Source organism: Aulonocara sp. 'chitande type north' Nkhata Bay, linkage group LG7 (assembly GCF_057382095.1).
Source record: "Aulonocara sp. 'chitande type north' Nkhata Bay isolate Kocher_YH1m ecotype deep benthic linkage group LG7, A_spYH_male_GT1.1, whole genome shotgun sequence".
NCBI lineage: Eukaryota > Metazoa > Chordata > Actinopteri > Cichliformes > Cichlidae > Aulonocara > Aulonocara sp. 'chitande type north' Nkhata Bay.
In genome coordinates this window covers 65848539-65874554 of record NC_141350.1, presented here as the reverse complement: position 1 = coordinate 65874554, position 26016 = coordinate 65848539, and the positions used below count along the sequence as shown (strand labels likewise).

At 41.4% G+C, this 26016-nt stretch overlaps 2 protein-coding genes across 2 annotated transcripts; both read right to left on the bottom strand.

Moving 5' to 3' along the window:
- Positions 1-106: 106 nt before the first annotated feature.
- On the bottom strand, positions 107-10785 carry arpin (actin related protein 2/3 complex inhibitor). Its single transcript, XM_086302018.1, has 6 exons — positions 10570-10785; positions 6984-7059; positions 6660-6792; positions 6039-6245; positions 3942-4105; positions 107-1246 (listed from the first exon to the last, which is right to left on the bottom strand). The coding sequence occupies exons 1-6, from the start codon at positions 10659-10661 to the stop codon at positions 1238-1240; spliced, it is 681 nt and encodes a 226-aa protein (XP_086158144.1). The 5' UTR covers positions 10662-10785; the 3' UTR covers positions 107-1237.
- Positions 10786-11238: 453 nt separating this feature from the next.
- On the bottom strand, positions 11239-25545 carry fam169b (family with sequence similarity 169 member B). Its single transcript, XM_086302016.1, has 9 exons — positions 25343-25545; positions 23393-23523; positions 21035-21137; positions 20867-20952; positions 20070-20220; positions 19350-19532; positions 16088-16213; positions 15902-15972; positions 11239-13103 (listed from the first exon to the last, which is right to left on the bottom strand). The coding sequence occupies exons 2-9, from the start codon at positions 23516-23518 to the stop codon at positions 12738-12740; spliced, it is 1212 nt and encodes a 403-aa protein (XP_086158142.1). The 5' UTR covers positions 23519-23523; positions 25343-25545; the 3' UTR covers positions 11239-12737.
- Between the last annotated feature and the right edge of the window lie 471 nt (positions 25546-26016).

Sequence of the window (26016 nt, the reverse complement as noted above, 5' to 3'; positions counted from 1 at the left end):
ACACTGTATGTTCCTCTGCACACAGTGAAACTTTAATTAGCTGAAATCCCAGTTTTAGATCCCCACCTTAAAATTTGACACAAAAACAAAGCGCAATCGTCATTTAACACACATTCATTGGTTTTATTCAAAGCACAAAGTCATATTGTCCTTTAGCTCAACCACGAAGGAGTATTAGAGCCACATTAAGAAAAAAAGAAATTAGCGTTCATTTTGAGATTAAAGTCAGAACTTGTAGATGAAACTCAAAATACTAGTTTGAGAATAAAGTTGAAATGTGAAGATTACAATTGTTGTTTAAAGCCAAACAACTGCCACGGCTCCTGCAACCTCTGCAAAATGCCTCGTGTAGACGATTTAGTGAAACAACTCGATCAGCTGTCTCATCGTGATATGACATCCATCTTTATTGCATAGCCATCGGTATCCTTGCATGCGTCCACTGCCAGACATTGGTTCCGGTTTGTTTTTTTAACTTCTGATCAGCTGCAGATTTCTGCACCATCTCTTCAGTGTTTTTTAATTATCACCGCTCCGTGTTTATGAGCTAAAAGACAAATAACTTAACGCAAGACATTTTTAATTTCCACATTTCTTTCCTTTATTCTCAAAATATTATTTAAACTTTAATCTTAAAATTTTGTTTTTATTCTTAAATTGATCAATTTTTTTTCTTAACGTGGCCCAAATAGGTCCTTGTATTCAAAGCCAAAAAGCACTTAAAAAAAAGCCAGTTGAGAAAAACAGGTTTGCAATTTGAGGGCTCTCCACTTGTGTAGCATGCTGCATCTTTATTTAGAAAACCATAATGCTCAAGCCTGTGCTCTTTAATACTGCACACTGGCTGCACTTTAATATAACAGATGGTTGGAAACATCATGTCTATAAAATTCATAAAAGTTAAACAAAAATAATTTGTAAAATCGTCACATGAAAGTCACTTTTTTCTCAGTTAAAATTAGAATAAGAATTTGTGATATTACAAACTTCATTACTACCATGAATTCTTTGCAGGCCTCCATATTCAAAAACATGAACATGCAGGTTGACTCATGTAAATGTGGTGAAGCATACAAGAGAAGAGCACAGTTTCCAAGACAGCTAGTCCCATACTGTAGAGGTGACGCGAGGTTTCCAGCCCTACGGCAACATATGCAAGATATAATAGTCAAAGTCCAGTCCATGCTGGAGATTGGATCGGGGCCCTGAGTTCAGACTGGTGGGAAACACAGTTTTCTCAATCATCCTGTGGATAAAACAAAGCAGGGGCAGTGAGTGCTTTCTGGTTTCTGTTTGTCTAAAGCTTCGATTATGTTCTGAATAACAGCCGCAGAAGGTTTTTGCTGTCCATTTCACGCCAGGCCAAATCATAGCTCGTTTTCCAGATCACACTATAAAAAGGTGGAGTTCCCCCATACAGGCCTGATAGCTTGTGCAACTCACTGCATTTCTCTCACTTCCTTAAATAACTGATGTTATGAGTCCACAAAGCAAAGTTCTTGCAGGAAATCCTCGGCACAAAATTCTTGCTCTCCAGAAAGTCTTTTATACGTCTCATAAATTTTAGCAGGAAATATTGTTTGAAACCTTTAATCAAAGTCTGAGGCAGTAAAGAGGATTTGCACAGGTCAGGTTGAGCAACAGCCTGTCTGGTTCTGTTTGTACTAAAAAGTCAAGAAGGAAGTCAAGAAGCTAAATATGCATCTGATTTAAAGGGGAAAACCTGTTCTATCATTAAAGAACTCGTGGTCTTAACGTCCACCAGGTCACCGGTGACCCGTTAACAACCTGTTTTTAACTCTAATTTCAAAAATCAAAATAAACCCTGACCCTCGTGTCTGACCCACGTCAACAACGAGCAAAGTAACTGCTGAAGTATATCGACCGTATGTGCCAAAAGCCAGACTATTAATACTAGTTTTCCACCAGTGCGGTGCTAAAAGCTGGCTACAGTCAGCGACACAAAATTAAGGGACTCAAACCGCTGACCTCAGTGGTGATGGGAGAGGCAACCGCAAGAGAGGAGCCCTACAGATTCTTTCCGACATAACTTTGTTCTCATGGAAATTGCTTTAACGTTTTCGGTGTAACACTGAGTAACATGTGGGTCCAAAACCTGCTGACTGCTCCTCAACAGTTACTGAAACACAGCTAGCTTTGATTCAGAGGCTAGTAGAGCTTCTGTCATGTTGAAGCCGGTGATCCAGCTGCTGTGAGGCTGCCAGTGGAAACTGAGGGGCTGGCCAGATTTCTTTCTTCTCACATATTCATTCAGGAAGGCACCTAACTCAGGTCTACCTCAACAACTCTATGGATATCGAGCCATCTGCGATAGAGTCATGGGTTACTCATACACTAGTCTATAAGCGAGAGGTCTACAGTGTTGTAACAATCTGAAGTTAATTACTACTGCACATCATCTTAAAGCTTGATCAGATACACATGCAAACAGCGTTTATTCAGAGTCCAGTTGTGACACCTGTTGGCAGCGATACAAACTGCATTTCGCTATCTGCATACACTTTAGTATAATAGATTCAAAGGGCATCACCTACTGATGAGGCCAGTCTAAGGATGCTAGTGACACTTCAAAGTTGGATGCAGTGAGTCCAGGGAGGATGAGTATCAGATCTTTCCAGCCCCTCAGTTTTCACCACCAGCAGCACATAAAGTCTATGAAGCTCTGATGCACACACAGACCTGTCAAACCTCCAAACAGTCTTTTGTTTTTTTCCCCTTACATCCCTCGTCTGTGATGGCCTTCGATAGCTACATCAATATTCAATTCAATTTTATTCATACAGCACCAAATCACAACAACAGTCCCCTCAAGTAGCTTTATATTGTAAGGTCGACCCTACAATGATAAATACAGAGAAAAACCATCAGTTATATGACCCCCTATGAGCAAGCACATTGGCAACAATGGGAAGGAAAAACTCCTTTTAACAGGAAGAAGGTGTGTAATCAATGCACTACGATGTCTAAGAATATACAGTATTCATCTGTGAATCATCTGACCTGTAATTTCCAGCTAATTTCCTATAATTTAGTTAAAAATCAGCTTGCATTTGGCTGTACAATATCTCATAAATTCATACACAATGCATTACAAACAGAGGAAAATGAGTCTTTGCAGCTGCAGTAACTCGACCTTTTTGTCACAAGAACTTTCTTCCAGTAATTAAAAAGTAAGTAAATTGGATAGATCATAAAAGCAAACAATCCTGAGCACGTAGCACCTTAGCCTGCCAGCACCGCCCCCAAGGTTGCAAACTTTTTGCGAATGAGTCACATTGAACAGAGTAGAATAAATCTCCTGGAAGTTAAGTTAACCCCACGGCGAACAGATCCTGGTCACTGGGAAGTTTGTGCAGTGGAAAAATGGCTTATGTTACATGGTGGGCTGTGGAATTAGGCAGAAATATGTTTGTTAGTATAACTGCTGCACGACTGAAATTTTTAATAACGTTGGTATTTGAGAGCATGATATCATTTCCACTGCAGCTGAAAAAATGATTGTTTGAGGAAAGCCACAAAGCTCAGCCTTAGCTGCATTCCAGCCAGACCAGATCCTAATGCTCGCCCGCATCAGCTGACGGCTCACCTCATGCCCTGGGTAATTGTCATACAGGGCAATCAATTCAAGCTACTTCAGCCTTCCTGCAGTGGCTGCACATCTGCAATCAACTTTACAACGTACCCCCGCTCCTCCTTCACGTTGTCTCCGACTCCATGTCACGCCTGTTGTCAGAGATACCTGATCTGTTCTTGCGAGGGCCTTGGCGGCTGCTCTTTATTTTGAGTTAGTTTTCAGGAAATTAAAAGAAACTCTTTCAGGAATTTGTAAGAAAAGGAAAAATAAATGACAAACCACCGATCTGGGCTACATCCCTGATATTATGTGAGTCATTTCATTTGTTTAGAGATTTGGTCCTCACCCATTCGTCCTCCTCTGCTCCCTCGCCTCCTCCTCCAGGCTGCCGAGTGCTGCTGGTGTCTGATTTGTTGGCCATTATTTTGTCTGTCCATGAAGCTCCAGCCTTATCGTCTCCAGCAAAGTTACACTTGGTCACTGTGCCGCCATCAATTCTGGCCAAAGAGACTGGAATTTGAAGAAGGTAATGAAGTTATTTACGCATGACACAAAACAAAGAAGTACGTAAGGTTTTTAAAGGCATTTATAGAACTTAAACGAAGTGAGCTACCAACTTTGAATTCTACTCTTTAAGCTTTATCACCTCTGTAAGGATATGCCAACTTGATTATTAACTGTTCACTGACTTTGATAGAGAAGAAATCTGAAAAATCTGAGAAAGTTTTCAAAACTTTGAATGTCAGATTCATGTTTAAGTTCTAACTCTACACAGAATTAAGAAAGCAACAAGATGGCGACATCTGATAATAAATGTTCAAATATCCATCACATCTGAATAAATCCAGGCTAAAAACCAAAGGACAGGTATTGATATCAGTCTAAACCAGAGGTCGGCAACCTGCATGCGGCTCTTTAGTCTTTATACTGCGGCTCCGCCTGGTTTGGGGAAATAAATTACAAGTATTTAGCTAAAGTGTAATTTATTTCCAATTAGTTTTTAAAAGTCAGGTCAAGGCTCCAAAAGCACAAAGGCGATATGAGGGTGGTGGCTCACAACAGTTTTTGTTTGCTACATGGATCATTTTAGTTCAGCTGGGTGTCTTTCCTTTTGTTATCAAAGGAGCTTGCAAAGAAAAGCGTCTGGACTTCTTTAACTTGCTTGAAGACGTTTCACCTCTCATCCGAGAAGCTTCTTCAAGTCTAAGGTCAAATGGTGGGGAGTCCCAGATTTAAACCTAGTGGGAGTATCCCCCCAAAAAGGGGGATGGAGATGAAGCATCGCTGAATATGTTTCCAAACCAACTTCATTCTAAGCCAAAGACTAGAAAATATGGTGAAGCATATCTGCCCTTTGACATACAGGGTGTCTCCAGGTACAATTAACTGAAGCATGATGTGAAATTTAGGACTAAACTTGTCATGGAAGCAGACAAATCAGAAATATACTTATTTAACCAAGTGAACACATGCATGCCACTTCAAAATGAACAGTAAAGTAAAATGAAAGCATTTGGTTAGGCTTAAAAACTCCAACTGTGTTAACTTAACTGATAAAGATAGACAAAGGCAGACAGCCTTGACCCAAACCTCCTGGCCGTAGGCTGTGAGAACATGTGGTTTTTGGCTTTGCTCTCCCAAGTCTTGGCAATCGGGAAAGAAAAAATAATAATCACATAATAACTAGAGCTATTCCAAAATAAACCAATTTCTCTTTCTGCAGAGAAATACAACCCGATGTTCATTTTTGTCCTAAACGATGTCCCCTCGTCCCAGTTTTGAAACACATGGAGCATGTTGCTTTGTATTTCCAGGCACCAGTTTCAACAAGTATTATTCGTTTTTCTTCCAACCGTTTCTTTAAGCTAGTGAGCAAGCTGGTGGAAATCTGAATCAAATTAAAGACTGTGAAGCTCTGAAGTGTCTTTTATATTATTTCATCTGCCTTTACAAAAGGATTAGATACACAGAGGAAAAGGTCTCAAAGCATGTGATGACAAAAGAAGGCAAACCTTGAACCTTTAAATCATGCATCCACACAATGTCTGCAGTTCATCAGTGACAGAACAGAGTTTACTAAAGCATACCACAGAAGGTGTAAATCAGAAGCTACCCCTTCCTGTTTTACAACTCCAGATGCAGATTCAAGTTCATATACAAGTCAGACAATAGTTACACAAACAAAGAAGACGACTGCTTATAAGCAGCTTTAGGTGTAGACAGTTAAGCAGTGATTCATTTCTATTAACTTGTATTTTTTACTACACTGACTAGCAGTTTACAGCATAAACAGACCCTTTGCTGGGCCGATGTCACCAAACTCAGACCCAACCCTAACCGCAGACAGCACAGACGGTGTACATGGATGTTAAGATCTTAGGCAGGACAATTCACAGAAAGGCTCTACAGGCAAGTAAATAACAAACATCAAGTTCAGACTCACATACGAAAGGACTGTTTCCTCTAGTCTTCAACCGTACATCCTGTCCTGTTTCCAGGTCCGTTTTTTCCATGTCTGCCTCCGGATACCAAAAGGCCCAGGTCCCAGCGGGTCTGTGCTTCTCAGTTATCTTCATTAGCTCGGCTTTGTTCACCGCGGCTGACAGCTGCTCCTCAGACAAACGGTCCGACTCCCCTTTAGCTTCTACCTCTGTAAAGACGGAAAACACAATGAAGCCAAGTAAATGAAGGGAATTAAGAGCTCCGCACCCACGAGGCTTTTTCTTGTTACATATCAGTGGCGTATTTAAGAAACAGAGCTAGCATTAGCATGCAATCATCGCTGCTTGCCTTCCTGTAAAAGTCGCTGCATGAAGTTGGTGAATTGTAGGACAGGGTTAGACTTTTCAGGTTTGCATGCTGCACTACTGATCTGTTCTACTTCAGACCTCAACAAAAAAGTATTTATTACATCTCATCAATCAGACTGAGGAACTGAACTGCAGCTAGTTCTCGTCATACAAATAAATGGAGATTTCTAGAGTTTGCACCTGACCGCACCTCATGTCTTGCTCGGCCTATTCTGACACTGCACAGCCAGCAGATCCAACTCCAGTGTACTCACTGTAGGAGGACATGAGGAAACCAGTGTTGACCTTTTTGGTGTCACTGAAGTTGGGCTCCACTTCCTTTCCACTGGCATCAAACTTCCGCTGATGGATGCGGCTCGGTTGGATGTACAGCACGTAGAAACGTACCTGCAGGTGACAGAAGGATGAATAAATACCTTCCAGTGGTTTTCAGCTTTACTTATTTCTGCTTATTATCACCAATGCCTGCTCCTCGAATAGTGACCTGAAAACCCTCACAGTCTTTTTACAATTATTTGCATCTACTGAGAAGAAGGCGTCATGCTGGGCTCTTATAACCGATGGTTTTATTACTGTACCTTTTGATTGTTGCTGTCAGTGATTGCATGTCTGGAAACATCGAGCAGCTTCCCTTCTAAAAGCACTCCAGGGCCACTGTGTAGAAAAACAATAATGAGTATCTAAATGTGTACTGGCGAAATAAAGTGCTGTTTTATTGGGACTGAGTGCTGAATAGGGACTCAGTTAAACGCAGAACTAGAACTGCAGGGAGGATGATTCATAGCACACATAAATCCTACAGAATAAAGGCATTCAAACGTTTTTCAGAACAAACCAATGCAGTAAAAGTTCGACTGTGCTCTGAAACCCAAACTCACCATTTCCATTTGCTTTAGTCACATGACAGTAGTTTTGTTACTGGATCTAGCAAAGACCACGAACTGGCAGCTCGTCCACACACTGTGATCAAAGTTACATCACTTTACATCCAGCCAGCAGCAGGCAAGCAAAATGAAGGGGAAGTCTTAGCCCGGCATGTCTAAAGTCCCTGAATTTTACCACATGTTAGCTGTTATATCAAAACCTCAGGGGATCAGTCTGCAAGCTTGCTGTAGGCAGACAATATGTGCAGTTCCCAATATTACATTTTTCCCCTACTGGCCTCCAGCACCAGCAGTTTTACTGGCCACATACTGTAATATCTACTCAGAGTCATATAACTCTTTCCTAGTCTTACCGACTGAGTTTAGAATTACAAAGGAATAGAGCCTGACTGATTACCGGTAGACTCACTCACTTCCTTTAAAGTGAAAATATTGTCAGCAAGAAGAAAAAATGGCTTCTTAGATAAAATAAAAATAACTGAAAAAGTATATAGAACATAGAACGTATGTAGAACAAGTATAGAGAGCAGTGTTGGGACTAAGGCGTTATTAAGTAACGCATTACAGTAACTACGTTATTATTGTGGTAACGAGCACGGTAACTAGTTATTATGCCAAAACCGGGAACGCGTTACTCGTTACTGGGATTTAGGTAGGCTCGTTATTCGTTACTTCGTGTGGTGGCTATCGCGGAGCTTCCACAGATTCAGTAACATTAGCAAGTGGTGGAGGCCAGCAGGTGGATGAAGGAAAGGGGACGCAGAAGGAAAAGAGACCCGAGGCGCCGGTCCGAGTGTCAGGTGAACTGAACTTCAGGTAAGAAGTTATGACCTGCAGTCTCTCTGGGTCAGATATGAACCAAGTTTAGGTGGAGTTTATTTTCGTTATGCTGACTTTTCCGTACTGCGTGCTAGCTAGCATGACGGAGTTTATACAGCTGGGTGGGTGCTATGATGTTACTGATGTTGAACTTTATTTTGTTCGTAAGGTTAATTATTAGAGTTGCCAACCGTCCCGTAAAAAACGGAATCGTCTCGTATTCAAAGAAAATATTACGCGTTTCGTATTGAGGTGAAAAGGAACATTTTGTCCTGGACTTCAGCTACAATGAAAAAGACACAAAGCTGGAGTTATTCTGTGTTTACGATGCACAGCTGCCTCTTCTTCTCTCATTCTCCCCCCTCCCTCTCCTGTATCTACTCAATCATGAAACTGATCAATGATCAGCTGATTGGCTTTTCTCTCTTGTTTGTTTATCACCCACTTTGCGCCAGAAAGAGGAAACCAGCGGATGTCGCGGTAAACAACAGCAGCACGTTTAAGTTTAATAAGCTGCTGTTAGAATATATTTAATATTAATTTCTAGTATCAGCTGATGTTTGCTGGAGCCACAGCTGTAAAGCTGCTGGTCATGATATCGGTTTGAATATGTGATGAGAGTGAAACATGAAGATGAAACCAGGAGATGTCCTTACTGAATCATCAGAGATGGGCAGGTGATGGAGAAACAGGTTTACCTTTTAGGTGACATGAATGAGTTGAAGGAAAGTTATCAACTGTTTCTGAGAGACAAATAACCCCAGGATCCTTTTCTAAGCAGCTGACAGCTGGTAACTGTGCAGGGGCGGGTCTAGCAAAGTGTTGCCAGGGGGCAGGTAGGGCATTAACAGGGAGAGGTGGGCACAAAGACATACTTTCTTATTCTCATTTAAAATGTCTCACTTTTAAAAAAATAATTATCTGAATCTTGCAACAAACAATTGATAGATTGATGCATATATACCATCAGAACAGTGAACATCACTGTCAGAACAGTGTTTGTTTTCATTCAAAGGCTTTATGATTTTTACTATAATGGCAGCCGGTCTCTAGTCAAAATGCCCAGGACGATTTTTTGTCCCAGTCCAGCTCTGTATGCAGCTCATCTGCAGTCTGGTGTTACCTACATCTTCCTATTCAGAAGGCAGAATTTCCGAGTTCTGAGTACAATCGAAAGCACCACGACTGCAGTTTTTTTGTTGGATGTAAAAAGCAGGCTAGGATAGAATCAGGCGTGGGATTTCTCTCGTGGAAATGTGCACATTATTTTTTCCTTTCTATTGGTAGGTGGCACAGTGCACTTGTGGCAAGTAAGCAAGCTAGAAGACTGGCAAAGTTATGGAAGCAACACATTAACAAGAGAATTCTGAGTAAAACCAAAGTTACTTTCCCTAGTAACTAGTTACTCTGAAAGTAACAAGTAACTTGAAGTAACCGAGTTACTTTTGATAGAAGTAACTAGTAATGTAACTAAGTTACTAATTTAAAGTAACTTACCCAACACTGATAGAGAGCATTTTATTGATGCATTCCCTCTTAGTTATGTTAATAACATACTAGAATTCCACGTGAAAGTTTCAAATTTCTTTGATGCTCTGTACCTCACATTAGAGCAAATATTTCCCAGATAATTACATCAAAATGCTGAAAAAGGCCCAAACGGGGTCAAGAGGTTCAGTCCAGTGATCCCTATTAGCCTGGCTTTGTTATAGTCAGGCCCCACGGTCCGGCTCATCCAAAAAAGACACCGTGACCCTCAGTGGAATTATTAGTTTCTTTCTAACTATAAGTAAAAGGAAGCAATACAGTTTTGTAATAAAAAAAAAAGTGAAACATCTAAACTGATGTTAAGTCACTCCAGTATTAAACCATGTTAGCTGTTTGGTTAACAGCTTAGTGTCTCTTTGAAGCTACAACGCAGTCACTTATCAGGCGGTGCGGCTAGCTTTGAAGCATGGTTTTCCTTGAAAAATGCAAAACAAATAGAAAAGCGTTGAGGAGGAGTTCACACTTGTGGCCCCAGCTGCTCTAGTGTGTGATGAGTTTGTTAATTCACTTCTGCACCTTGAGAAAATGCCTCGTGTTAGTTCTACAATGTCATCTAAAGCACTTTGATTATCGCAGCTACAATTTTACCATGAGTGAAATGATCTGTTTTTGTACCACGTTGCAAACGTGTTTTTTTTTTTTTTTCGTTTATGTTGAACACGGGAGTCAATACTGTGTCAGCCTCTAGTGGCCACAACAGGAAGTGCAGCCAGGGCGCTCTGATACTGCTGGTCGTACATCCACCTACACTGCGCTGTGCTGCATATACCCGACATAATTTCATTTTTAAAATGTTTTGAACAGTGTACAACTCACAGATCTGCTCTCTGGGAACACCGAGGGATTTATTGACGGAGTCTGGTGCTGCCCCCTCACAGGGGAAACACTGTAGCGTGTGAACGCGAGCACATACCTCTCAAACGCAGAGGGACACCACGCACGGTCAAACTTTTCACTGTGGACCGGCTTGTTCTGCAGAGACGTGTTGTGATAAATGCGACTCATCTTTCATAAAATCGTAACTTTTCCCTTCCCTCAGATTTTTCCTTTTTCCGGACTTCCTGTTCGTCCCTGAATGAGAGGTGCGCTCGGTTTTCTACACAGCAGACGCCGGCGGGTAATAGTGCAGAAGAGAATGCGTGCGGTGAGAGTGGACGGACAGCCCGGACTCTTCTCATTTATGCAGAAATTGCCTGCAGATCACCTAGGGGGCGCATGATGGCCCTCATTGAACAGCAGTGAATGCAGCGCAAGTACATGTAGTTTTTTTCTTTTTCATTACTAATTAGGCGCTAATTAGTATTCTTAATGTTTGTTAAAGTTGTTTCTCGTGCGGTCTTTAGTGAGGGGATCATCCTCTGAGAAATACCAGTATCTGAACAGGGACTCAAACCAGCAACCTGCAGGTACAGCTTGTATTTTCAGGTGTCTGCACACACAGCAAGTCCAGATTTACGCTTTATTTCTACACAAAAAGCTTTTACAAGTATCTGCTGATTATTGTCAGAACTGTTGATTTTACACGTTAAATGCAAGCATTGTGCAAACTGTTGCACCATTTCTGAACACCAGAACTACAAAGTTAGCAATGATTCAAGGGTTTGTACTCTCATTCCAGCACATTTATTCTTAGGAGGTGAAAGGAAAACTTGCACTCATAATCCAACAAGAATACAAACACACATAGATTTTTATTTAATCCCACTCTGGGGGAAATTCATTTATTACACCAGCACGAGGGAAAGGAACAAAAAGTGAATTAGAGATATATTAGAAAAATAAAAAACCAAGAAGAAACACAATGAGAACAGTGTACAAAAAAGCCGAAATACTATGTATATAGATGGTTGCTTTAAACAAGGCAAGGCAAGGCAAGGCAAGTTTATTTGTATAGCACAATTCAACAACAAGGTGATTCAAAGTGCTTTACAGAGACATTAGAAACAAGAACAAATAAAAAGCATGATTTAAAATTGATTAAAACAAGCAAATAAACTAACTAATTAACAAACAAACAAACAAACAAACAAACAAACAAACAACAGTATATAAAACCAAAACAGATAAAATCAGAACAGTAGATAAAATCAGTAGTTAAATGTAAGTTTTGAAATTTAAGCTTAAAGTGTGGATTTGGTGCTTTATTCAAATGCAGCTGAGAACAGGTGAGTCTTCAACCTGGATTTAAATAAACTGAGTGTTTCAGCTGATCTGAGGCTTTCTGGGAGTTTGTTCCAGATATAAGGAGCATAAAAGCTGAATGCAGCTTCTCCGTGTCTGGTTCTGACTCTGGGAACTGATAAAAGACCGGATCCAGATGACCTGAGGGATCTGGATGGTTCATACTGGGTCAGGAGGTCACTGATGTAGTTTGGTCCTAAACCATTCAGAGCTTTATAGGCCAGCATCAGAACTTTAAAGTCTATCCTCTGACGGACAATACACCAAGATTTTTTCTTTTTATATGTACCTAAAGTGCAGTGGGCGAGATGATAATACATCTGTAGTTTTAAACAATTTTTCCTCCGTGAGCACATCAGGAGCAACTCAGGGTTTGGGATACTTTGGCATGCAGGCTGGAGCAGTCAAGGACCAAACCACCAACCGTCCAATGAGTCGACGGGTTGCTCTATCTCCTAATCCACACCAAGCCTCAGAAGCTGTGGTTTTTTATGTGATTAGTGCAGAAAAAACTATATTGTAGCTCTTTATTGATTGATCCTGTGCATTAATAGTTAAGCATAATAATCTGAGGTCACCGTATGAACCCCAACCTTGCATCTAAAATGGGTTGAAATGCTGTGCAAGTTGTACCCACGGAGCAAATGCATATGCTATACTCTAATAATAATCTGTGTGGATGTATTTATGTTTGAAGGCAAAAATCAATAACTCAGACACATGGTTCTTATTTAGCACAAACACTATTAAGTAGCCACAAAGAAACACGATACTACAAAGACACACAAAAAGGTTTATTGTGCATGTTTAGGTACATGCAGTCTGCTGTTCATTCAAAACTCACTTTGATTTGATGGAAAGAACACAAAGTCACCTAAATGAATGTGGATATGGTTTCGGTTAAGTGTCCGAACATTCTCTGCGGGCTCTGCTACTGAATGCAGTCTTTGTGTGTACATGTTTCAACTCACTTCTGGCTCGTTTGGGAATTTTCTGCATGTCCTCTGGTTCCTGTCTGTAGTGCTTTGTAGATTTGGAAGCCTTGGATTTCAAAGCCTGTGCTGTGTTTAGGAGCCGGGTGGGAGGTCCAGATTGCACATGGATAGTTTGGGCTGCAGGGCTACATCCTGTTCCAGGGAGCTCGCTGCTCAGGGACCATCTTCCTTGGCTTGGCTCACATGATTTAAATTGCTGTTCAGCAGAGTCCAACACCACTGCGGTGTTTACACCAGTGCTTCCCAGTGTGCCCAGGTCCAGTATACAAGTCTGCATGGAGATAAACAGAATTGGATAAATTATTGCTGCTTACACAAAATAGCTACAGGAGACATTAAAAAAAAAAACTACAAAGAGTCACAACATGAGAACAAAAATCCACAAACCCTCTGAAGTGGGTGAGAAACATTCTCGGGGGGCATGAACGTCAATACAAAATCTCACGAAAGCATTTTTTGTGCCACAATTTGATGTGTGGTTTACACAAGTTTGAAGCTTATGGTGTGAACCTCCTACTGCTGGTAACTCTCACTCTGTTATTGACATATATGCTGGTCTCTATAAAGTTACATTGTAAGAGAAGATAAAATAGATAGCAGGACTCTCATATGGACGTCGTATAATACCAGATAATAATAATGTCATCTCACAGCATATGGTAAGATTATTGGGAGGAACATAGCATTTGTTCCTAGAGCAAGAACATGGTATGATATCATCTCGAAGAATCATACGCGGCCCTGATTGTCAATGCAAAATATCATAAAATCATTTTCTGAGCCATGAGCTGGTAGCTTGTTTGACGTTTAATATCTCAAATGTGCCAAAAGAGATGCAGGGCTTTTAGCCAGCAAGCATCTGGCCCTGTAGCAGTGACAGGACGTGGCATTGGTGGTTCAGTGGTAGATGCAGGAGACGCAGGGCCAATTCCCGGCCAATGCGCTGCTACTTTTTAACAGAATCAGGTAAAGGAAAAAAGTGTGCAAATTTACACACTCAGCCGTACTGGAACTCATTTCACTGCACTGTGTTGAACATGCCAGTTCTTGATACATGCAATCTCAAAGCATATTACATATTTGGGTCAAGAGCTGACAGACAAAAAGGTGAAAACCCACAAGTCTATGTCTGGTTTCACATTGTTTAAAGTCTGAAGGTCTGGGATTAGTCACTCTGCTTTCATAGTGCCACCAAGTGACTCAGTGTGATTCTCCTCACTGACACTTGCACATAATTCAGTTTCAGATCAATCTATAAAAGCACTGAAAGCTTTGAAATATTAATAATCTTGATTTCATCTCAAGTGATCAGTACAGTCGATGACATTCATCCTCTGGTGACCGTGAAAGTAGAAAAGTCAGAGGCTTGTTTTCACATCCTCTTCTGTTTAAAGCAGTAGGTCTGAGAGCGGTCCCCAAAATAACTGTGCTTCCGTTGTTAAAGCCAGACGCGCTATTTTAGCCTTCTAGTGAGGCTCAGTGGTAGAACAAAGCGCCTCACAGTATTGTGAGGTGAAACCCAACAATTCCTCAGAGAGCAAGAACATGTAGCACCTAAATCTAAACGTGAGGCCATACAGATCATAACAAGTCCAAAATCAATCATAAAGTCAAGCACTCGATACACTAAACTGCAACAATTACAAAATCTCATGGAATCGTTTTCTAAGTGTACCGTGTGATGTTTCGTGTCCATGAGGGTCTCCTTGGATCCCCGTTGGGCAGAGAGATGGAAATTTGTCATCAGAGACTCTTTCACGGAGACATTACAACGCACAAACTATGCAAGCACCCTTCAGGTGGACTCCATGGAAGTGTAACAGGAATGACTACGAGTCCCAAATGTCTGCAGCTGTCGACACACCAGAATATTATTCTGGTCATACCAAATCAGTAGTGGGTCATCATTGCTGCAAATTACAACATTTCTCTGGGAAACTAATTAGACATTAAGATCTCCTTAGCAACACTAGAATAGTCAGTAAAACAGGTAAATTCACTGTTAATAAAACTATAAAATATCAAACTAAGCCTTACTGGACGTATTTACTTTCATCCATTCATTTTCAAAACTATAAACCTCAGGAGGAGCCTCGAACAGCCATCAGCTGAAATTAAAGTTTTCAATGAAAACGCCGGCTTCAACAAGCTCTTGATATAGTCATGAACAGTGTTGGTCAAGTTACTTGAAAAAAGTAATCAGTAACTAATTACTGATTACTTCCCCAAAAAAGTAATCCTGTTACTTTACTGATTACTTATTTTAAGAACCATGTGTCTGAGTTACAAGTAACGCGTTACTGTGGGCAGTACTGATCTCTGGCCATGAATGTGAAGTGTGTGACGAGTAGCTGTTTCAGTCTAAGTTGGCTGAAGATGTTTTTCAGTGTAATCGTGGAGAAACTGAGGCCATGTCCACACTAATAAGTTTTGGTTTGAAAACGCATCATTTTGGCCTTCCGTCCACACTGAGACGGCGTTTTCGGTCAAGGAAAACGCAGCGTTTTGAAAACGCTCTCCAAAGCGGATACATTTGGGAAAATGTTTTCGCGTCGCAGTGTTGACAGCGAACTTGGAGCCTTTTCGAAAACGATGACGATGCATGTTAGTCATGTGATGCAGTCATGTGACCAATTAAACTAAGATAGCAGAGGGCATTATACAGCAGTTGTTTTGCTTGCGCTCAATTTTGACAGCCCTATTAAAGGTTAATATCAGTCTGTACGTGCTCCAGAGAGCTTTTCTTCAAATTCTTTAATTCTCACTCTCTTTTACAACTTTGTACTTTTGTGTTACTCGCAGCAATAACTCCGTCTCATTGTTGGTCCATTTAAAAAACTCGGTGCTTTTCCTCAACGTTTTGCTGCAACGTTTCAAAGAGCTGAAAAGTAAATAAACAGCAGATGGATTTAAGGCAGGTCGAATCGTCTTGCGTATCACGCATGCGCAGTACTGAAACGCAAGCATTTCTGTGAAAACAAATGAAAACGATAGTGTGGAGGCGGAGCGTTTTCAGACGCCACTTTCAAATTCACCCAGGCTAGTGTGGACGTAGCCTGACATTCTTACCTTGTGAAAGGAGTCCTTGAGTGCATTTCTCTGTGTTTCTCCTGATATTGGGCTGCTCTCCTTATCAGTACCTAAAAGATGTGAGTCAGATAAGGACACGTGCCGTCTTCAAGACATTCCCACGTTAGCAATTCAATATAAATCTGAAAATATTCTTAAACCCATAAAAAACAAACCAATGTTTACCGAGGCAGTAGCGTCCGAGCAGAATGTTAAGCCAGATGTTTCGTCGTTGAGTCCAGCCCCCTGGAGCTTCCACCTCGTACAGACGCTCTCGATACTGCTGGTGCTTCTGCAGGAACCTTTTGAACACTGAACACACAAACACATGTTTTGTTGTATTTCTGTTGGAGCATGGATAAGTCTGAGTGATTATATGAGTAGATAATGAGGCTGAATGCGCTTAGAAATCCAAGACAGCATTTTGTCCTGCAGATTTTTTCTTTGCAACCTGTAGGAACCATGTTTTTAAGGCTTCACCACGGGATGGAAGCTTTGCCCTGTTGTCTACTTTGGGTATAAAATCATTTAATGATCTATTCTAAGGGCATTTTCTCTTCCTTTGAACAACTTGAACAATGAAACCCACTTTTTTGGGTACCCACAGGTCTGTAGCTTTATTCGAGGGATGACACCTCATTTTCCCTCTCAGCCTTTAACCCCACTCATTGAGACTCTTTTGCGTCCACCTCCAAATTAAAACGGTGCTGCTTCATGCAGCTATGAAGAATCCTTTATCTCCGGAGTGTCCCAGTGTTAACTATTCAGTCGCTTTGGGAGCAGGACCTTGGTAAGGAAATCACCCAGGACTTTTGGGAGGATATACTCTTCCGGGTCCACTCGTCATCTATTAGTGCCGGGCATACACTGGTCCAGTGCAAAGTGCTGCACCACACCCACTGGTGAAAACTCGCACTTTCCAAAATCTACCCTGATGCTGATCCTGTCTGTGATAGATGCAAACAAGCCCACGCCTCACTGATGTTGTGGTCCTGTCCCTGCCTTACTAGAGGTACTTCAGGAGCACTTAGATCTAAATGTGTCAGTCTTTGCTGTGACACCTGGTGAGACTGCTTTGCTAGCGTTGACAGATTTCGTGGCTTTTTTAACTCTTTTGGCCAGATGTCTGATTTTGCTCCAGTGGAAGTCAGTCACCCTCCTCTCTCTGAGGCCTGGATTACAGGTGTTCTTTTTAGCAATGTGGAAACGGTAAAACATACTCTATGTGGGTCAACGGCAATATTTCTGAATTCATGGAAACCCTTTTTCAACAATGTAGAAACAGTGCAGTTGTCATGGTTGGCTGTGTGGCAGGCAGGCAAGCAGGAGTGGTGGACCCAAAATGCAGAACTCAGACACGGAAGTGGGACTTAAAGCGCAGCTTTATTGCTGGGAGAAACCTCGTACTAAATAAACTCACTAAAAGACAAACAAAGGTCATAACAGAGGAACTGAGGACTGAAACACTAAACTGGAGCAGGTGACTAAACACTAGAGACGCAAAATACACAGCTAGTTGAGAGTACAACGCGACACTGACACAGAGAAACACAGGGCTTAAATACACAGATGGCAGTAATCAAGGGATGAGAGACAGGAGGGGAACACACCTGGGAGAAATCACAGCTGACGAGACAGGGGAAACGTAAACTGAGCACACTCACATAAGACACAGACCTTCACAATAAAACAGGAAACTCAGACACAGGGAACCAGACAAGACGCTGAACTGAACAGACAGAATCAGAATCAGAAAGGGTTTTATTGCCAAATGTTGAGCAGGTTTACAACATTAGGAAATTGCTGCGGTGCTTCAGTGCAAACATACTGTCATACAGACAGATTCACAAACAGACGGGGTGACACCATAGACAGACAGAGATACAGACTCAGAGGCAGACCGAATATAACACATAGAACTCAAACAATAATCATCATCATAATAATAAACTAGAAAATGATAATAATAAACTTAAAGCGCTGGGTCACCGACCCAGGACCATGACAGCAGTTCTGTGATATACCACTGTGAATCTGGCTGTCCCTATTTTATTGTACTTGGTTCTATGCTACTCTACTGCTTTTATTTTGTTTTATTTTTGTTCACTCCTGACTTCTTTTGGTCATGAGGTACTCTATTATTATTCTGTTTTTTCTACCAAAGATAATCTTGAGTTGCTGTGGATATCCCGTACTGTCTCCACTCTGTGGTTTGCTGTGGGGACCGCGTTTATGACATGGTTAGGTTTCTTTTACATGTATAGCCACAATGTCACTTTGACCGGCACTTTTGGGCACAGCTAAGTCTTTTTTGTCTTTTTTACATGGTGTGCAATCACTCTGTTGTTGTACTGTAATTTGCTGTGATTCTGAAAAATAAAAAGAGTTTGGGAAAAAAAGGAATAAAAGAAAGCAGCAAAAGTCTGGGAAACAACGCTTTGCACACAATGAGCTTTGGAAAAATGGTCTATATCACCTTAATCTGGCACTTTAAAGGAGATCTGTGTAACCTTGTAAAAACCATTGTCATTAATCAGTGAAATGAAGCAATTAGTGAGTCTTCCCATGAGTGTTCAGGCTCTCTCTCCTTCAAAAAGGACGTTTTGGTCAGATTCAAGTGTTCCTTAAGTGTTCTTTCCAGCGCCTGACAATATCTTTAGTTCTGGACAGCAGTTTTTATCCCTGACCGAGCCTGAGCCCAGCCCTGCTTTCCTTTCCTGAGCTGCCGGACAGCTTGCCAGAACTTTCATGAGGCCAGCTAAAAAATCTGTTCTCCATGGTCTCCTCAGACTTTTCCAAACCCAAGTTTCTGCTTCTGTGAAGCTGCAAAACTTCAGCAAAACTCTTTGATACCAATCGGCTGTTTCAGGCGACCTCTGAGCCAACCATTCAGACTCCACATCCACAACCACTGCTGGGGCCCAAGAGACACGATTATAACAGTTATGTGCCACCATACGCTTTAATATGGTGATTGTTACGGTCACCCGTGCTTAGCGCCAAGGTATAATAACAAAAACAGTAGAGTATCCTGACACCTGCCGGGCACATCTCACCAGGAGACACTCTGGGAAAAGCGACGACAAAAAACTTCAAATGAAACACTCATTGGTTGACCAAATGCCTTTCATTTAAATGAGGGGCTAAATCATCAAGTTCACCTCTGTTTCCAGTTACAGTCAGTGTCATCTTGGATTTCTGTGTGTTTCACTTGGGAAATGCAAATTCCACTATTAAAAAAAACCTATTACATTTTTTTGCGTCATGATGTACAGGTGTGTGATCAGCTTTTAGCTATAACTAGATCATTAGTGCGTGAGTCTACTGAACATTTCTATTGAACAAAAGCGAAGAAAACATGCAGTTCCTTGACCAGATACAGCAAACTGTCTGACAGAGACCTAAAGAAACAAGTATACAAACAGGTCAAAGAAGGACCCGAGCTGACCTGCAGCCATGCTGGGGGATAATGGAGAGCTGACTCCCAGAAACTCCTCCGTAGAGAAGGAGGAGCAGAAATCCTCCAGCATCTGAAGGCCGAAGCCTCTCCTCCTGCAGCTCCTCCTCACCAGCACAGTGTCCAGAACAGGCAGAAGGTAACAGCAGCTGCTCCAGCCGTCACACAGACTCCCTGAAACAGCAGAGGAGGACATGGATTGCATTTAAGAGGTGGATGTAGCTTTCAGGTCTGAAAAGCTAAGTCAGTGTAACTCCTTCAAATAGAAGGACAACAGAGGGTATGATTTATCCATAGAAAGAGATTTGTGAAGCTTCAAAGTGAACACCTTCCTAATAGTCATCTTGGCGTGATTAGTTAGGCCTGGATGTGATCAGAAAATTGAGGAATTGCTCGGTCCTGGAAGATCATCTGATGCAAATTCACATCCAACTCATCTATCTCATATAAGATATTTTAGATCATCCACACTTGCTGCACATCTGCAGGCCACTTTGCAGCCCGCCTCCACCCAGCTCCTAATTTCATGCTGTTTCTGACTTAATTAAAGTTTCAATCCGACTCAAGCCAGTCTTCTGCCCTTAACTTTGCAGCTTTCTTCACATTTGTCCAAACTCCTGCTGGACATACACAAAATATAAATCACAACCTGCAGATGTGTATGTTCACTGATACCCTGTTTGCCAATCACTCTCATCCTCCTCTGCCCACCTTTGTGCTTCACGGTGTAAAAGCCGACCGCCTGGTTGTCTTTCCACAGCACTTTGCAGCTCTCTTTGGGAGGATGCAGGGAGAACAGTGAAGGCCTCTCCATTATCTGACTGAGCAGAAATACAATCACCCTCTCCATAACAGACTGGACCTGCGGACAACATGCAGAAGTTTCCAGACAGTCGGCTCTGGTAGATTAACGATTCAGCAAATCTTCATTTAGAAATTGATAGAACAGACTTTTTCTGTGAATTTACACCTGAAGCCTGTAAAACTATGGCAAGCGTCAAAAGCCAGTATAACATAGGTTCATGCGTTTTCCAGCTTCACACTCCACTGCACAGCTTGGTTGTATGTATTTATGGTTGTATTTATGTATGTCTTAAGACTTGAAAAAAAAGAAGACAACTTGACTTCTTTAAGTTTGTTAAGACATTTCACCTCGAATTCAAGAGGCTTCTTCAGTTCTAAAAACAAATAGTGGACTGTGTCAGGTATTTTATTCCTAATGGGGGCTGTCACCTCTAGAGGTGGTCCTGAGGGTCGTTGACCACTATTTTTATCTTGCACGTCACCATATTGCTGAGTCTGAAGTACACTGAGATGACGTGGTTGGAGAAAATTCTCCCGAGTTTCTCCCGCAAACCCGCTGCATAAGCTGCTACCGACCACACCTACAATGCAATCTTGAGATGATTCTTGTCATGAGTAGACTGATTTATTCTCTCACTGTTCACACCTGTGTACGAGCCATGAAGTGACATAGTGTCTAGACAAATGTACTTTAACACAGTTACCGACACCAAACCACTTCTGGATTTGCTTGACGTTCGCAAGACGTCATCCAAAAGCCACCACTTCCCGTGCAGGTATAGGCTGACCACTGGAAGGTAACATCAGAGCAGAGAGCGTCAGTCTGTGTCTGAGGCTGGAACATCTCACAGAGCAGCGTGCTGAACCCAAACCTTGTGTTTGATCATCCGAAGGGTGCAGTGCCAGCACCGCGCAGGCAGGCTGGCCATCCTCAAACAGCTGCAGCTGGCTCACATTTGTTGCCGTTATTGCCACCTGAGCAGACAGGAAGATAACATCAAGCCAAATGTTGGTAAGGTGGTAAAAACACTTCCACCATAGTTCCCGTTCGAGAGTCACAGTAACCACACAGAGAGTTAATTCAGGGCATCTGCACGCCAAAACAAGTTAAGTTTAATGCTTTAAAAGATCTGTTGTGTATTTCAATACCAAAACATATGCATGATTAGGTGTTATTACATCCAACTCTGTTGTATTTATATAGCACCAAATCACAACAGTCACCTCAAGGCGCTTCAAATTGTAAGGCAAAGACTCGACAATAATACAGAGAACAATGAGACGATCCCTTATGAGCATGCAGTTGGTGACAGAGGGAAGGAAAAACTCCCTTTTAACAGGAAGAAACCTACATCTACATAAGATTTCAAAGTTTACACTTACTAACTCAAAGTTTTGAGAAAATAACTTGAAATGTAGACGATAAAGTTACATTTCGAGTTACTAGGAGAACACAGTTAATGGATAATATGGATGCTAAAAGATTTTAGGCTCTTGATTTAAGAATGTGAAGCTGTTTATGGTTAGCTGAGATTTTTCTAGATTTTACTGTAGACTAAATAAACAAGTCCATGTGAATAACTGCAAACATAATTTCATTTACAGCAGACCTTGAAGAATATACAGGGAGTGCAGAATTATTAGGCAAATGAGTATTTTGTCCACATCATCCTCTTCATGCATGTTGCCTTACTCCAAGCTGTACAGGCTCGAAAGCCTACTACCAATTAAGCATATTAGGTGATGTGCATCTCTGTAATGAGAAGGGGTGTGGTCTAATGACATCAACACCCTATATCAGGTGTGCATAATTATTAGGCAACGTCCTTTCCTTTGGCAAAATGGGTCAAAAGAAGGACTTGACAGGCTCAGAAAAGTCAAAAATAGTGAGATATCTTGCAGAGGGATGCAGCAGTCTCAAAATTGCAAAGCTTCTGAAGCGTGATCATCGAACAATCAAGCGTTTCATTCAAAATAGTCAACAGGGTCGCAAGAAGCGTGTGGAAAAACCAAGGCGCAAAATAACTGCCCATGAACTGAGAAAAGTCAAGCGTGCAGCTGCCAAGATGCCACTTGCCACCAGTTTGGCCATATTTCAGAGCTGCAACATCACTGGAGTGCCCAAAAGCACAAGGTGTGCAATACTCAGAGACATGGCCAAGGTAAGAAAGGCTGAAAGACGACCACCACTGAACAAGACACACAAGCTGAAACGTCAAGACTGGGCCAAGAAATATCTCAAGACTGGTTTTTCTAAGGTTTTATGGACTGATGAAATGAGAGTGAGTCTTGATGGGCCAGATGGATGGGCCCGTGGCTGGATTGGTAAAGGGCAGAGAGCTCCAGTCCGACTCAGACGCCAGCAAGGTGGAGGTGGAGTACTGGTTTGGGCTGGTATCGTCAAAGATGAGCTTGTGGGGCCTTTTCGGGTTGAGGATGGAGTCAAGCTCAACTCCCAGTCCTACTGCCAGTTTCTGGAAGACACCTTCTTCAAGCAGTGGTACAGGAAGAAGTCTGCATCCTTCAAGAAAAACATGATTTTCATGCAGGACAATGCTCCATCACACGCGTCCAAGTACTCCACAGCGTGGCTGGCAAGAAAGGGTATAAAAGAAGAAAAACTAATGACATGGCCTCCTTGTTCACCTGATCTGAACCCCATTGAGAACCTGTGGTCCATCATCAAATGTGAGATTTACAAGGAGGGAAAACAGTACACCTCTCTGAACAGTGTCTGGGAGGCTGTGGTTGCTGCTGCACGCAATGTTGATGGTGAACAGATCAAAACACTGACAGAATCCATGGATGGCAGGCTTTTGAGTGTCCTTGCAAAGAAAGGTGGCTATATTGGTCGCTGATTTGTTTTTGTTTTGTTTTTGAATGTCAGAAATGTATATTTGTGAATGTGGAGATGTTATATTGGTGTCACTGGTAAAAATAAATAATTGAAATGGGTATATATTTGTTTTTTGTTAAGTTGCCTAATAATTCTGCACAGTAATAGTCACCTGCACACACAGATATCCCCCTAAAATAGCTCAAACTACAAACAAACTAAAAACTACTTCCAAAAACATTCAGCTTTGATATTAATGAGTTTTTTGGGTTCATTGAGAACATGATTGTTGTTCAATAATAAAATTATTCCTCAAAAATACAACTTGCCTAATAATTCTGCACTCCCTGTATTATTTGCAATAATAATCAGTCACCCAAATGTGGTTAGGTACCTTTGAGGTCTGCGATGACTGAAACCACTCATTATCACAGGGGCTGGACTCCAGAGAGGACATGTACTGTTCAGACGCAGATGTCAGGTCATTGTGATCCACAGATGGCAGGTCTACAGGGTACATGGCCTCTTGGAGAGGATACAGATGTTTAAGATGTACTTACGCATTTACACAAGATACAAAAAATAGAAACAAAACGTGAGTCTTGACTTTATGGATCTGATTACATTAGTATTCTCCCGTGTGCGACCACCAGATTGTCTTTAAAACGGTTAATCTTTAAAGCTGCGTCCCCTTCATTTAACACTGCAAATACACGAGAGAATGAATTATGAGTCCGCACAAGCTGTCCGGTCCTCCCGGTAAAATCGGCGCATAAGTTAATGCAACGGTCCCCAGTCCCCGGGCCACGGACCGGTACTGGCCCGTGAGTCGTTTGGTAGCGGGCCGCGAGAGTTGAGGCTCGAGTGTGAAATTTAGGGGTTTTATTTATTATTTATTTTTTATCGTTAACTTGGTTTCCCTGGGTCTTTTCCCATGTGTTATGAATAAATTTTCTTGTTTTCTGGTACCGGTACTGGTTTTATTTTGTTGGATTTATCCGCGACACCTTAAAGGCTGGTCCATGAAACTCTTGTCGGACATAGACCGGTCCGTGGCGCAATAAAGGTTGGGAACCGCAGGGTTACAGTTTTTTACAGACTTAGGTCACTTTTGCAAAACACTTCACACAATCCTCCTAACTGACCGTCAGCTTGGCAAAGCAGTTCATTTCACATTCAAAATGCACTACAACTACCAAAACACTTCATTCAGGTCTCAAATAAACTCATTCTTCCAGAACACTAGCAAAGGTTGACAGCCGACAAACACACTTTGTCACCCACAAAACAATGACCTAAAAAACACTAACAACATGTAGCATTACACAGTGTTTTCTTGTGTAAAACAAGGACACATCTCTGTTTATAATTTCAGTATATGTTACTGGAATGAATCAGACATCATGCAGAATTCGTTAATATTTGTTCATGTATTTTTTATTTTTTTGCACTAAGTAATCCCAAAATACAAGAATTTGTATACACACCATCCACTGATACACATACAATAGTAATGCTAATCTACTCGGTCTTCTCCATTTGGCCACAGGTTCTCATCCACATCACATCTTATGTCATCTAGGGCAACACACCTAGGAAAGAATCTTCTGGCTGCCAGAATTGAAGGAGTTGAAAAATTGAAGGAGTAACACCTGTGTAGATGTTCATCTACAATGAGAATAAGCTGTGGCTGGTTAAACTGCATTTTTAGATTTAAAATATGTTTCAATAAAATATTGTTGTTGAATTTTGCTGTCTTTTCAAGTTTTGCATTGTGTTATTGTTTTGGCCATAAGTTTAACAGTTTTGAAAACAGTATGTAAGCACATGCAAAATGTCCTGTACGTACAAAGATTTTTGGCAGTTGTTGTGTCTGAGTGAGAAGATAATTCATGAAATTTGAGAGATGTAGTCATTGAATGCATTTTGTGCCAAAACAATGATAACTGGTCCTCAGTTTAGCCCACATAGACTTCTGTTGTGCTCACTGTGTGAGGAGTTTTGCAAACGTGACCTAAGTATTGGGAAATGTGTCCTAGCGTCTGTAAAAAACTGTAATGCAGATTTCTGCTAAACAATCGGTTCACACAGCCAAATCAAACCAACTCTGATCGGTGGATCTGAAGGAAACAAAATCAAAATGTAGCAGATAGCAACCTAAGAACTGTTTACTTCAATCGTTTCATAAAAAGGCTGCAAATGATCATACGCTGCTTGAGCTGCTTTTAATCTAAGTGCTGTAAACAGCTGTGTGAACCTTGAACTGCAACGCAAACAAGAACACGTCACGACAAAGGCTTCATAACAAACTCGAACATGAATTTATTTAATTTCGTTAACTTACTTTCTATGGACCGGATGAGCACATATTGCTTATCAGCAACGTCCCTACAGTCCCGAAATGTAACTTTGATGAGCCTACTCAACCACTAACATCTTCTTTTCTTTGGCCCGGAGCGTCATCCTCTGGTCACAGAGAGAGTTACAAAAATACACGCCATTGTTCGCGGTCTGACTCCATTAACCAATCACAGCAGAGTGTACCTTCGGCGATGACCCTTTGGGCGATGTAATTTAGCACTGGCATGGAATACAGGCATGACGGGAAATGTGGACGGTTTCAGAATAAAAGAACACGCTTTACCAAGCAAGCACAAAAGGACATTGTTTTTATTTAGCTCATGTTAAAATCTTGCAGTAACAGTCAATCTTCGCTATCTGTTATTAATTTGTAACTTTTTTTTTGTTTAACCTCCTAGGACCTGGCGTCCACATATGTGGGCATCACATTTTGGGTTATTTAGACCAAAATACTAAATTTTGCTCTGCAAGGGCCTGATATCCACTTACGAGGACATTATACTGTTACTGTCCTATCGAAATTTCAAACGAATATTCTTATATGTGGCTCTCATTTTCAGGTCCCAGGTCAGCATTGGTGGTTCGGGTCTCAGGAGGTTAACACTTAGAAAATCCTTGAAAAAACAGTTTTTACCCTAACTTCCCAAAAATGGCTGC